At 41.9% G+C, this 13,233-nt stretch overlaps 1 protein-coding gene across 2 annotated transcripts in view; it reads right to left on the bottom strand.

Annotated features, from left to right (window-relative positions):
• Positions 1-908: 908 nt before the first annotated feature.
• Vcl (vinculin) overlaps positions 909-13,233 on the bottom strand; it is a 98,149-nt gene continuing 85,824 nt past the window's right edge. Inside the window, exons 18-22 of one of the 2 annotated variants that reach the window (XM_048339089.1) lie at positions 11,501-11,686; positions 8,360-8,563; positions 6,105-6,308; positions 5,444-5,548; positions 909-3,406 (exon numbers count right to left, since the gene is read on the bottom strand). In XM_048339089.1, coding sequence (XP_048195046.1) covers positions 3,260-3,406; positions 5,444-5,548; positions 6,105-6,308; positions 8,360-8,563; positions 11,501-11,686 — 846 coding nt within the window. In that variant the 3' untranslated portion in view covers positions 909-3,259. The remainder of the gene's footprint in view (positions 3,407-5,443; positions 5,549-6,104; positions 6,309-8,359; positions 8,564-11,500; positions 11,687-13,233) is intronic. The other variant, XM_048339088.1, reaches the window with a different exon arrangement.

The raw sequence follows: 13,233 nt of genomic DNA, 5'->3' as shown, positions 1-13,233 counted from the left end.
CAATTAAATTATTGTATTTATTAATTCTATAATCCAATAAGTCCTTTCCCTGGTTCTGGCTATACTGTCAATAAAATACATCAAAGTAACAAATTGATTTTTTTTAGCCTGATTGTTGATTGAGCATTCTTAAACCTCAGTGTCCGTGCATGCTGAACATTATCAGATTTTCTTCTGTATTACCACAAGAAGTGACAGCTGCTGCAAAGTTTGTCCAGTTGCTTTTCTCCTGAAATTGGTATGTTCACAGCCATTTATACTTTAAGCATCACTTGTCTGGCCACAGATGAATTGATACCTGACCAAAACTACTTTCCTTACACTACCACCTACCAATATAGGTCCATGAATAATCATTAGAATTCTTTTTAGGTGCAGAATTACAGTTAGTCATAGAATATTCCCTTTAACTAAATCCTTAAGAGATTTTAAGAACAAATGTTTATTTTTCTGCATGAAAGAGTCCCCATCATTTTATTCAAAGGGGGAGAGTTCACCAGATAGGTTCAATCCTTAATGCCTAGAATATGCTAGCCTTGTCCTTAGAAACAAATGTTTTCAGGAAGTACTGTAATGCACCATAAAGGAAGCACTAGTGAACATAGCATCAAGTTGCTGAGCTAATCCAGTAGCCTTCGACACAGGTTTTGGAATCTGTCTTTATGGCTGGCAATTTTTCTGAGTAAATACTAACAGTTGCAGTTGACAACACTAAATACCCTTCAATAATAACTGCTATCTTTTCAGACCTAGAAAATCAGACAAAAACAGTGCTTTCCCACTTTATCCAAAAACCTGTTTCTACTGTTTAAGCAAGAAGAGGAAGATATCCCACACAGCAGCCTCTGTCTCAAAGCCCTGTAATTCCTTAACAACTATTATGCACTGTGTTTTGGAATAATTTTTTAAATGGTCTTGTAACTGTCTTGCACATTTCACAAGCTTTTAGAAGAAAATGATACTCTCCAGTAATAGCTATACTCTTGTACGATGAAAGACTTCTTCAGCCAGGATGATCAGCTGCTTTCTGCCCACTGTTAACCTGTGTCACTTCTACTCTTTCTAGTGTATAATCCCCAAAGCTGTCCTTTATTACAAAGTTCCATTTGGTCTTCTAATTCGATAAAATAGAAATCTTTAGTTGAAGGTCTTGAGAATTAGGATTCATTGGCTAACCTTTAAAAGCAAAGGAAAAATAGGCTTAAAAATTCTTGCTAAAATAACACCCATTTAGAGCATTATTTATATAAATGCATTTTATTGTTTTAAACAGAACAAAAGAAGAGGCAGAAAATACTTGCATATAACAAATCCTAGGTTATAAATGGAGGTTTTTTTAGTGGTGACATCTCAAAGTCATTCAGGGCGCTTTTTTTTTTTTTTTTTTTTTTTTGCTTCACTGTGTCTTGAGTACGGTTACTAGAGAAAAGCACATCTGGCATAAAGTGTAAACCAGTGCCTCAAAACACTGGAAGAACATGGAGAACATGATTTCCTTATTTCCTCTAAATCTTTAGTAAAACAAAAGGTGATCTTTGGCATAGATTCATACTTCAAAGGCATTAATATTGCATTTATGTAAGGAACTATAAAAATATGCTGAGAGACTTGGGGGAAAAAAGTTAAAATAGAGGATGCCCAAGTATACACGACCAACTTAAGACAGGATTTACACATTCAGTGCTGGAATCTAACACATTGGGCATCGGAAGGAACCATTTGCTTCTGGATTTGGGAATATCTGATTTTATGTGCTGGGGAATGCTTAGACAGCAGTGTTAGTGCAAGAAAAGGAAAAGTTGCCTTCTGTTTGACTTTGCCTAATAGGAAACCACTATGGTGGTAATTCAAATAAACTCATTATTCTCTTGAACAATTGTATGTAGGGGCTTGGCTTTTAGTTGGTTGAAGGGAGGTAGGAACTCTAGGATAGCATTTCCCATTGATTATCTGCAGCAGCACCAGAATTCCAGTCTGCAAACACCACTTTCCCTTAGGTAGAAAGTGTCCTTCAAAACAGGATTGCCTTTCCATTAAATACTTTTGGGGACCAAGCACTAATTCTTAAGGTTGAGTTTTAAAAGAAGAAAGAACCTTTTAAAATTACAGACAAAGCTGGGAATGGTGGTGTGCACCTGTAGTCCCAGCTAATCAGGAGGCTGCCTCAGGAGAATCACTTGAATCCAAGAATTTAAGACCAGCATGAGCAACATATAAGACATCCCTCCCACCCCATCTCAAAAAAATAAAAATTAGAGACAAACATTCACCTACATATCTTTAAAAGCTTATTTAGTAAGGGATAATGGAAGATAATAAAGGCCTAAGATCAAATACCATGATTTGGTTAAAAATTAAATGCAGCATTTCAGCTCTGGGGAAAAAAAAACAACAAACAGTTACAAGCTAAGAATGAACGGTAAGGCCTCAGTGCAGGCCTCTACAGGCAGTGACAAAGCCCAGACCACTAGGAGTGGCCCCCTGGGAGGATGGGCACAACCACACCCTTAGCTCCTCTGCCCCTCCAGTGGCAGAAAGCACCAGACACAGTTTGTGTGAGACAGTTACCTTGGAAGGAGATGGGACTGACATTTCCCTAATATAGACATTGCTCGGGGGCTTGGGAAAAAAACAGAATCGTGTAACTGTGGGATTTCCTCCTGACAGTGAAATTGGGTATTCTAGTGGGAAACTAGAAGGATTAAATTAGGAAGTGAATCCAGGCCATATATTGCCACTCCCCTGAGGCCACCTTTTCCGGCAGCAGTGAAGCTCGCTTTTGAAAAGGACAAAGATAGCACAGCCTAAGGAAAATAGGCAAGGTCAGCAGCAACACAGAACCTAAAGCAATTTCTGGAGGCAAAATGATTTTCTTAACTGACTTGCTTGGGCCCTGGGTCTTGGGAACTTAAAGAGGAAACAGAAGGAAATGTCACAGAGCAGGGTTTCTGGCTAGTGTTCATCCTTAGATTCCAAGTTTACATAAAGTTCATGGGCTAGAACAGTCTGCCTGTTGTGAGAGCATGTGCACAACTATAACTGTGTTTGGGAATACAGGGTATACATGGAGACATGTTTCAAAGTGTGCATGACAAAGGAATATAGATATTTTCTAATATAAAGAGGGCCTCCTTTTCTTTCTGAAGTACCAGGCTAGGATGTGACTTTATATCCCCAGCAAGTCTGGATGACTTCAGGAATTCAGATTATTCTCCTCCTGTTTAGTTGGGATTCTATACAGCCAGGTTTGGCTAGGTGACTACTGGTACCAGGGAGTCTTTCTGACCCAGCGCAGTGTAAATCCAGCATCTGTTCGGATTTTGATTGAAGCAGCCTCTGCCTCTCGCACAGTCTCCTTCACAGATTGCATGAGGTTCTGGGCATTGTGAACCAGCATCTCTGTGGCCTGCAATGCAAGAAGGGCTGTTACTGTAGTCCCCTATGCAATCATGCCTTCAAAATAGGGCTGAGCCACAAGTAGATTGTATTTACTTACAGCACTGGAGGTTAACCCCAAACTAGACCCACTGATTGTATACTCTGCCCTCTAATGGCCTATAGAGTGAACTCTTCATCTTCAGATACATTGCTTCCACAGAACTCTTGCTATTCCCTCTACCTGGAATGCTTTTCTCCCAGGTAATACATGGTTTTACCTCTCACATCTTTCAGATCTTTGCTTATCTATCATCTTCCAAGCCTTCCCCTCTTCTGTTATTTTAAATCACAAACCATGTTCTAACTACCAGCATTACAATTCTCCTTTTTTTCTACAGAAACCTTCCTCACTAAATGATGTACTATATTATCTGTCTCCAAATTACATAACTTTCCTAAGGATAGTTTGATCAATTTTGATAGGTGACTGGCACATAGTATTTAATAAAGATTTCATTAATGAATGAAAAATACGATCAGTAAACAATCCAGGCAGCCAGCCAATGTATAAAGTCATGAAAATGAAAGCTAATTTTCCACACACCCAGCTTTTAGAGCAAGGATCTTATTGGTATACTCAGAAATTCAGAGAATGTAATGATTCTCTAGCCCAGCAATTCTTAACTGTTTTTGAGTCATAGGTCCTTTACGAATTTAATGAAGGCTGTGAGTTCGCCCCCAAAAATGCCAACATGCATAAAATTATGTACATGAAATTTCTGAGGGTTCATGGGCTCTGACAAAATAACTTTGGACTAAAATTCCTGATCAGTTGATCTTTTCACATGTCAATAAACTGAGTCTGAGTCTTTTTCCATGTTTTTCCTTATACATGACAGGACAACAGACTAGTGCCCAGACTGAGAATATATGGAAGCTTGGGATAAAAAGATTAAGATCCTCCCATTGTTTGGGAGAAGTGTTAGATTAACAGATGATGAAAAGCAAGCAATGAACACACCAAGGATAGCCGCCTTGTCTACTCTGCAGTGTTAGCCTCTGTCTCCTACCCTAAAGGTCAGAAATAGTTGTCTCCAAAATTACCTGTGACTTCCTCAAAGGGAAAACTTGTCAGTTTTATTTTCATAAGGCTTGTATCACCTATAAGGAGCCCTCTCTGATCAGTTCAACAAAGGTATGCTCACTACCATAAGAAAATGGAGACCAGAGCAAGGCCTACCAGAGGGATGACAGAAAGGTTACTTGAAGGTTTTCTGAAAAATCTAGGCCACAACTCCAGGAGGAAGAGAATAGACAAATTCTAGTTGGTAAGGTATATCCAAGAAGTATCACTTAAAGGCCCAGTATAGTGTTGCAAGTTGTAATCCCAGCTATGGGGAGGAGATCGGAACAACTCCAATTTCAAGGCCATCCCAGGCAATAAGTTCATGAGCTCTCCTTTCATCTCAATTAAAAAAAAAAAAATCAGAGCATGGTCAGGCATACCTACAGGGAGGCAGAGTCATGTAAAGATGAGAGACCCTATCCAAAACATAACTAAAGCAAAAAAGGCTGTGGACATAGCTTAGGTGGTAGACAGTGTGAGGCCCCAAGTTCTAACTAATACTATATTACTAGCTACCAAAGAAACCTCAAGAATACAAGGGAAGCACCTTCCTGACCTGCTGGTCTCAGCACAGACCCACCTTTGGACAACCTGTTCATCTCCCTGGAAAGTTCACCTACAGAGCGGATTGGAAGGACACTGAGTGGGAGTGAACTGACACTGGGAGCCTCAAAGGAGCCAAACATACAGAGGGAAAAGAACTGAATCGACTGCTGTCACTGATTCATGGTGTTACTCTGACACTTCTTGATTACTCATCTGTAAAATGGCAGAAGTTGTGCACGAGCTTTACTTCCAATCCCAGATTTCTGATGAGTCTCCAACACAGACTGTCCTGAACACGTGAATCCGCGAGTCCATCCCGCATACTAAATACTTGAATTCAGTGGGAAAACTCTTAAAGCTGCTGGCAAGGAAGCAAAAGCAGTAGACACATACCTGCTCAGACTCCTCATCACTGATATTGGTCCGGCCCAGCATGGTGGCCTTCACTGTGGACAGGATTTTCAGCTGCGTACTTATAGTTGGGATCCGTTCACATACCTAAATAGAAAGTTTTTTCTTTTTCAGGCTGAATACACACTTTTATTAAAAAGAAAACAGACACACAGGACTTTTTCACTAGAATTTCAGCCAGCTCACACCGGCTCCAGGGGCTCCCATGGGGTGGTGGTGGGGCGGGGGGAGATGGGGAAGAAATGGCTGCTTTCTCTCACGGGCGTAAATAGAAAGTTTAATTTGAAGTATATCCATATTCATCTTGCCTACAAGCTCCTTGACAATAGGACATCCATCTCTATTCTCACTGGCTGGCATGTTGATGGTACTGTACATTAGCAGCAGGAATATGTATCCCTAAGGTCAGTCCCATTCCTTGGTCTGAAAATGGAAGCACTTAGTCTTTCATTCGTTTAGGAAATATAAGCCCTTGAGCCTTTCCCAAATGTACATGTATGCCCCTTGCTGCTGTTTCTTTCCCCTTTAGTACTTCACTTCTTCCTACCCTCATCTTTCCCTCCTCTTTGCTGCTTTTCTCCCTCACATCCTCCCCTGAGCGCGCGGGCACACGCACACACACAGCCTCTCTCTTCCCAAGTACCTGTAAGAGATTGGTTCTAATCCGCTTGTCTGTGCACTGTTTGGCAACCTCCTTGGCCAACCGAGTGACCTCATCTGAGGCCTTGGCGATGTCCTTGGCACATTGGATGAGTGCCCTCTTGGTACCACTGCCCCCTCTTACCAACCGAGACATCTCAGCCATCAGTAGAGCCATGCGCTTGGCTGCTGCAATGATGTCATTGCCCTAGAGAGAAGCAGACACCATGTGAGCTCTGCCCACACCCTGGCCAAATTAAGGAAAGAAGAAGAAAAACAAGAGGAGAGAGCCTGCTGCTCTGGCAGCCCTCTGGAAGAATGAGAAAGGATAAAAGGATTGTTCTGGGATGACATGGACAGACTGGAGAAACAGAAGAGTGGCCGCAGCACTCAGTGACAGACAGAATCTCCTGAACAAAAAAAAAAAAGAAAACAAATAGGAGTCTGAAAGGGCAACATGTGGCCCCCAGGCACAGCACAGTACAAGCATCTTCAGGTTAATCGTGTCAATAGCACGGGCACAGGACCAAGGAGGCAGTTATTCAGGCATTTTCATTTCTATAACATGAGAAAGCAGTAGAGCTGGGCAGAGAGGAAAAATACAGAGGAGCCTTTCCAAATGCTGCAATCTTCCTCTTTATCTTCACCCTATTGCAAAGAGTAGCCAAGGACTCACTAGAATTTAATCTGAGTGGAGGATGGGGGGGAGGTGCTATTTCCTGATCTAAACTACTCTAGCCTTCCTTCTTCTGTCTCGCATATCCTGTCATCCTAAAAGAAAACGTCCTTTTTAGTTTTTCACATGTAAAGGTCAAGGGTCAATCCTTCAATCCCCACAGCTAAGAGGCTTCCAATGAAAGGAAGGTGCAGTGAGTCCTTTACAAATAGAACCCCCACTCTCACTAACAAGAGTTTATCATAGATTTGGCACTTAGTTCCCTAAAATGCTCATCTGTCATAATAAATCTCCAAACACTTTATTTTTTAAAATTTATTTTATGTGTATACCAGTCCTGGGGCTTGAACTCGGGGCCTGTGAGCTGTCTTTGAATGTTCTTGTGACCAGAGCTGGTGTTCTACCAATTGAGCCACAACACCACTATTGGCTTTTGGTGGCTAATTGGAGATAAGAGTCTCATGGACTTTCCTGCCCAGCCTGGTTTTAACCAAGATCCTCAGGCCTCAGCCTCTTGAGTAGCTAGGATTATAGGCAGGGACCACTAGCACCTGGCTTCCAATCACTTTATTTTATGCCCATAACAATCTAAAATTACAGCAACTGCAATGTTTAACAACTATCTAAATGGTCAGGCCCCGCTTATTTTCCCTCTCATGATTTTCCATTTCTGTGCAGTGCAGTGAGGCACTGCTGGAAGATGCATAATGTCTCAGGCAATAAATTCAGGCTGGAAAGAACACAGGTTTGGGAGGAAGTCATGAGGCAAGGAGTGGGTTACATGAGGCCCTCTGGAACCACCTCTTCCAGAGTAGACCTGGGATCACTTAGGATTTTATGACTTTAGTTAGAAAACAGCATAGTGCCAGGGTTAGTCATTACACTCACTCTTCAAACTTCCTTGCAACATGCAACCTTCAAAGGAAAAAAAGTGATCGCCCATTCTCCTCCCCCAAATTATTCTGGTTCAGTCCCCAATGCAAAAACTGATTTGTCTATCCTGTAGCCTTTATTTTTCACTTACATCATTTCCCACCGAGACACCTGAACAAGCAGTGAAGCCCCTTCCCTGTGGGTTCCCATCAAGTCCAGCATCTGCCACACAGCCAAGTGCAGGGCAGTAAGCAGTCCTTCCCAGAGACTCTGCCAATAAAGCTGCTCATCCCAATCAACTCTGCTTGAGCCATCAGTGGGAGGTCAGTGGGGCCAGGCAAAGCTCAGTGGTTAGGCCAGAGACCTCTTAATGGTCTATCATGGCTCCTGACCTAGAAGTCATAGCTTCCCAGTGAGTTGTAGGTTCCAACAATGGCTAAAAAGTTGGTAATCCTTAATTTGATAAGGAATTCTTTTAAACAGTGGCTCAATTTCTCTTTGTCCCCCAAACAAATGCAGTCCAAATAATCGGGCATTAGCAGACCTATGAAACTTGTGAAGCCAGTCCTAATAACATGGTGCAGACAGACAGATGCCCGCCCTGCTCAGACTCACAGGACCCGCACAGAACATGAGTGATGCAAGGTGTCAAGGCTGCACATGGCCGGATGCATTGGGAGCAGCCCCCAACTGGGGCTGCCAATCAGTACCTTACTAGACCACTTGGTAGCTTCCCGATGCAAGGACTGAGCCGCGGCCAGAATGGGCTGGTTGACTGGCTGATTAGATGGCATTAACAGCAGCTCAGGTTCGTAATCGTCTTCCATGTCAGAGGGGACAGGGAACCCAACAGCATCAGCCACATCTGCCTCAGCTACACCTCCTATACCCACCTTAGTGGCTGGGATACCCAGCTTTGTCGATGGTGGGAAGGATGAGAAACAGGGATAGTGTTAGTAAGAACAGTAGGGCTTGTGAAACTGAATGTCAGCTGACTTACTAACCAAGCTTGCCTAGGACTGGAAAAAAATACATATGATATACTCCAGGAGCCAAATGAACCGGGGTCCACAGAAAGAGGAACTCAACTTCCAGCACCGCTCAGCTCCGAAGGAAGAAAAAGAACTTGCTCCAATGAAAAAAATAGTTCCAGATATATATGTATACCTAGAAAGCAAGTGCTATATACTAACTAAATTTCACAAGAATAATTCTCACATCAGAGGAACCAGCCAACCAAATCATAGTTCACTACTTTGAAAAGGGATCCAAAAGTGGGAAAACAATAAATGCAGCCACACAAGTTGTTTTAAACAAAAAGTGAACACTGCTAAGCCGTACGGTCACTACCTTAATCAACCCAGGACAAGTCGGCTCTACAGCTTCCAGACACAAATCATTTCCTTGAGAAGTTCAAAATATGTTAACAATAACAAATACCACACCAAGAAAGAAGCAGATAAATAATGGGGGGTAAAGATCTATCAAGTAATCCACAGTCGCCCACTTTACCCTCATCCAGCTCCCACCGCAGTGAAAACCACATCTCAGACCAGCTTTCTCCCCCTCAAAGTTGTGAGAGGCAAAGTTCCTACAGTGTCTTATTACTCTATTGGTAGAACAAACTCTAAAAGTGTCTCTGAATACAACTTAAATCGACTGTTACAAAATAGGTTCGCACCAACCCTTGACTTACTAGTTCAAAGATGGAAAAATACCTAGACTTTGCAACTGAATGAGGCTGAGCTGAAAGGAACCTCTTCATAGGAACTCAAAATGGGCTCATAAAATAATAGAAAGAGAAAATAAATTTTGGAAGGGGACAAACAGAAATCAGATCCTGAGAAAGAATTGCTTTGGTGAAACCAACCCTTTATATGAAGTATAGTGAACATAGATTCTTTACATCAAGCATCTGTAACCAAAAAAGTAGGAGTTGTATGAAATTTTATTTGAGGTTGCTATCATTCCTAAAAGTCAGTTCTTGCCACGTATGGTGGCTCACACCCGTAATCTCAGCCCCTAAAACAGGAAGATTATGAGTTCAAGGCTTACCCTGGCCTACATAATAAAACCTTATCTCAAAAAAAAAAAAGAGGGGCTGGGGATTTAGCTCAGCGGAAGAGCACCTTGCCTGGTAAGCACAAGGCCCCGAGTTCGGTCCTCAGCTCTGGAAAAAAAAAAAAAAAAAAGAGGGAGAAATGGTCATATCCTTAATATAAAACTTGACTTTAAGAGAGCAATGAAGATAGAGAAATGAGGGCCAACAAGCGTACAGCTACTATCTAAATCTTTTACCTAAATCTGTCTCTTTCCCATGCCTAAGAGAAAGACTAGCTGATAAGATGCTAGCCATACAAAAAGAAAATGGCAGAAGTGGGGCTGGGGATATGGCCTAGTGGCTAGAGTGCTTGCCTTGTAGACATGAGGCCCTGGGTTCGATTCCCCAGCACCACATATACAGAAAATGGCCAGAAGTGGCGCTGTGGCTCAAGTGGCAGAGTGCTAGCCTTGAGCATAAAGAAGCCAGGGACAGTGCTCAGGCCCTGAGTTCAAGGCCCAGGACTAGCCAAAAAAAAAAAAAGAAAATGGCAGAAGTAAACTCATTTTTCTTACCCCATCACATATAATACAAGTAGGAGATGATCACATCTAAAGACTGGCACACAGGACAGAGTCAGACAAATACGTAGGCTAATGCTGTCTGTCCCTTCTAAGTTTTATATTTATGGTTCACATATGATTCATTATTATAATGAGACTTAAATTTTCTTTGAGTAAAACCAACCCTCCCCGACTCGACTCTTCATGGACAGTAGGACTCTGCCAAGAATATGCATGCCCTAATTGAAAAATACCACTGTAAACACTGCCAAAGGTCAGCTCCATCACAAGCAACATCCCTGTTCCTCCTTAGAATCTGGGTTCACAGCTAACTGTTTAGAAAAACACAGGGTTAAAAGCTCAAGGTAAATTTCCCAGCCTGAAAAAGATCCAAGATTAACTAACTACAAGTATAGGCAGTTCCTGGGGAACTACATTCAGTGCAAGAGCCTAGAGGTATTGATGTGAAAAATAAATAAATAAAGGAATAAAGACAAGTAGATGACAGGAATGAAGATCCACAGTTGCAGTAGAACTAACTTAGAACTGAGAACTACATTTCACTTCGAAGTGAGCAACAAGATTTTGTTCTTATGTAGACAAGCTACCACTCATTTTTTATTACTTAGGAGAAATCAGGCAAAAGTGCTGGGGCACAAGTGCTACAATATCTAAATTTACACTCTCTACATTAATCACACTTTCACATTAGCTGCATTGGTGTTAACTTGAAGCTGTTAAGAAGTAGGATGATTGTGGAAAGGGATGTATACATGGCTTCTAAGATACCAGTCTTCTGACTTCTTAATGAAAAAAATAGAAGGAAAACGCAAAAATTCCATCTAACTTAGCTCACCAAAGACAGTTTCATATTTGGAATTCAGACAACTAGTAATGGACCGCCTAAAGCATTCAAAAATCTGCAAGAAAAAAGAAAGCATTTATAAAAGACTTCAAATGTCCAGGGTCAGGGAAGCTGACATTCTAAATAGACAGAGGAAAGGAACCCTCTTCTCTAACTACAGGCATCCTAGCTTTCACTGTTGCTACAAGAAGGAGAAACAAACATTTAATCATTAGAAACAGCTCATTTAATCACAGGTAGGAAGAGAAATCTGCTACTAGCAACACAAGAACCAAAGCAAAGTGATGGAGTCTGCATATACTCTTCTTGGGCTGTGTGCATGGTTCTTCATCCTTTCTGTGAGAAGACATCCTTTCTCAAATAGAAAAGCCTCAATGCTTACCTTGCTAGACCACTTGCGAGCTTCATCATGGAGCTGCCTGGCAGCCATCATCATTGGCTGGTTAATCACCTCCCCGGCTTTCTGTTCAGGGAACTCCTCATCCTTTTCCTCGGGTGGTGGGGGCCTGGGTGGAGGGACCTCACCCTCAGGCAGTGGTGGTTTGGGAGGAGCAAGATCATCTGTTAGCTAAGAAAGCATATAAACAGATTATAAATCAAGCCCAGGAGCTACTCCCCCACCTCCACCTAGAATTTTTTCCTTTCTTCCAAGGAACATGTAGAAAAGCCACCCACATTCACTCCATATAAAACCACCCACATGGAGACACAAGGACCACCTGCTGCAGTCGCAACAGAAGCACATCTTTTTTTCTTCCCAAATGCTAGTAGGTGCTGTATTGGTCATAACCCAGGATGGCATGCACGCACGCGTGCACACACAGACACAGACACAGACACAGACACACAGACACTCTCTCTCTCTCTCTCTCTCTCTCTCTCTCTCTCTCTCTCTCTCTCTCTCCAGGATCAAGGACTCCCAAAGATGATCCTCACAGAAGATATAAGTTCTTTCTGGTTACATCAAAGGACAACTGAAAGACAGCTTCTTACTGGGGCATAAGTTCCTTACCTGCTAAATGACCTTAAGATCATGATTCTAAATGCCCTGACTCCACGAATGACCTAAGAAGGCACCCTCCAGGAACAGCTTTCTCCCTTGGCTCTAACCCAAGTAGAAAGAATCAAGAAATACTGCAGGCTCCTGAGAAATGCTACTCTTTAGCTGTACACACAATTGGACTAATTTGACATCCTTTTGGTTTCTTGGTTCTGGTAATTTTTGAGTTAGGGTCTCTCTTTTTCCCAGGCTGGCCTAGATCACAATCTTGTTTATGCTTCCAACTGTAGCTGGGTGGTAGGCACATACCACTGTTCCCAGCTGTTGTTTGAGATGGGATGTTGCGAACTTTTTGCCCTAGCTGCCTTTGCACAGTGATTCTCTTGTTCTCAGCTTCAAGAGTAGTTAGGATTACAGGTGTGAGTTAACATACCCACCTCTTGACATCTTTTATTGACATTAGATATGAGAAAATATCAAAAAGAATAAATGAAAGTATTGCCTTGATAAGTTATCTCCTTCTATGAAGGTATTTCCAATTGTTAGAGTAAACATTTAAATACAATAATTATATCTATTTCTAGGATTTATATCTGCAGGGTAGACTGCTCCAGCTAAATTGCTCCTAAACTATGGAAAAATAGATTCATAGTACTTTGTTGAATAAGAACTATCAAAAAGCTTGAAATTACAGTTGAGTTTTTTTATAAAGTAACTTAAAAAATGAAATAGCTATATCTGATTCTAAAAAGAGGGGGGGAAATGTCAAGTAAAGAAACAAGAGTCTAACCACTTTTACAATTATTAGGAACAGGGCTGGAATATGGCCTAGTGGTAAAAGTGCTTGCCTCATATACATGAAGCCCTGGGTTCAAATCCCCGGCACCACATATATAGAAAATGGCCAGAAGTGGCGCTGTGGCTCAAGTGGCAGAGTGCTAGCCTTGAGGAAAAAGAAGCCAGGGATAGTGCTCAGTCCAAGCCCAGGACTGGCAAAAAAAAAAATTATTAGGAACACAAAATTTTGTCACCACAAGCAGCACCAATGATTTTGATCACCACTCGCTATCTCATCAGCACCCACACTCACCAAAGCCAGCTCCTCTGCTCCAGGC

The sequence above is a fragment of the Perognathus longimembris genome, chromosome 2 (assembly GCF_023159225.1).
Source record: "Perognathus longimembris pacificus isolate PPM17 chromosome 2, ASM2315922v1, whole genome shotgun sequence".
In the NCBI taxonomy this organism is placed as follows: Eukaryota; Metazoa; Chordata; class Mammalia; order Rodentia; family Heteromyidae; genus Perognathus; species Perognathus longimembris.
This window is presented reverse-complemented; position numbering and strand designations above follow the sequence as displayed.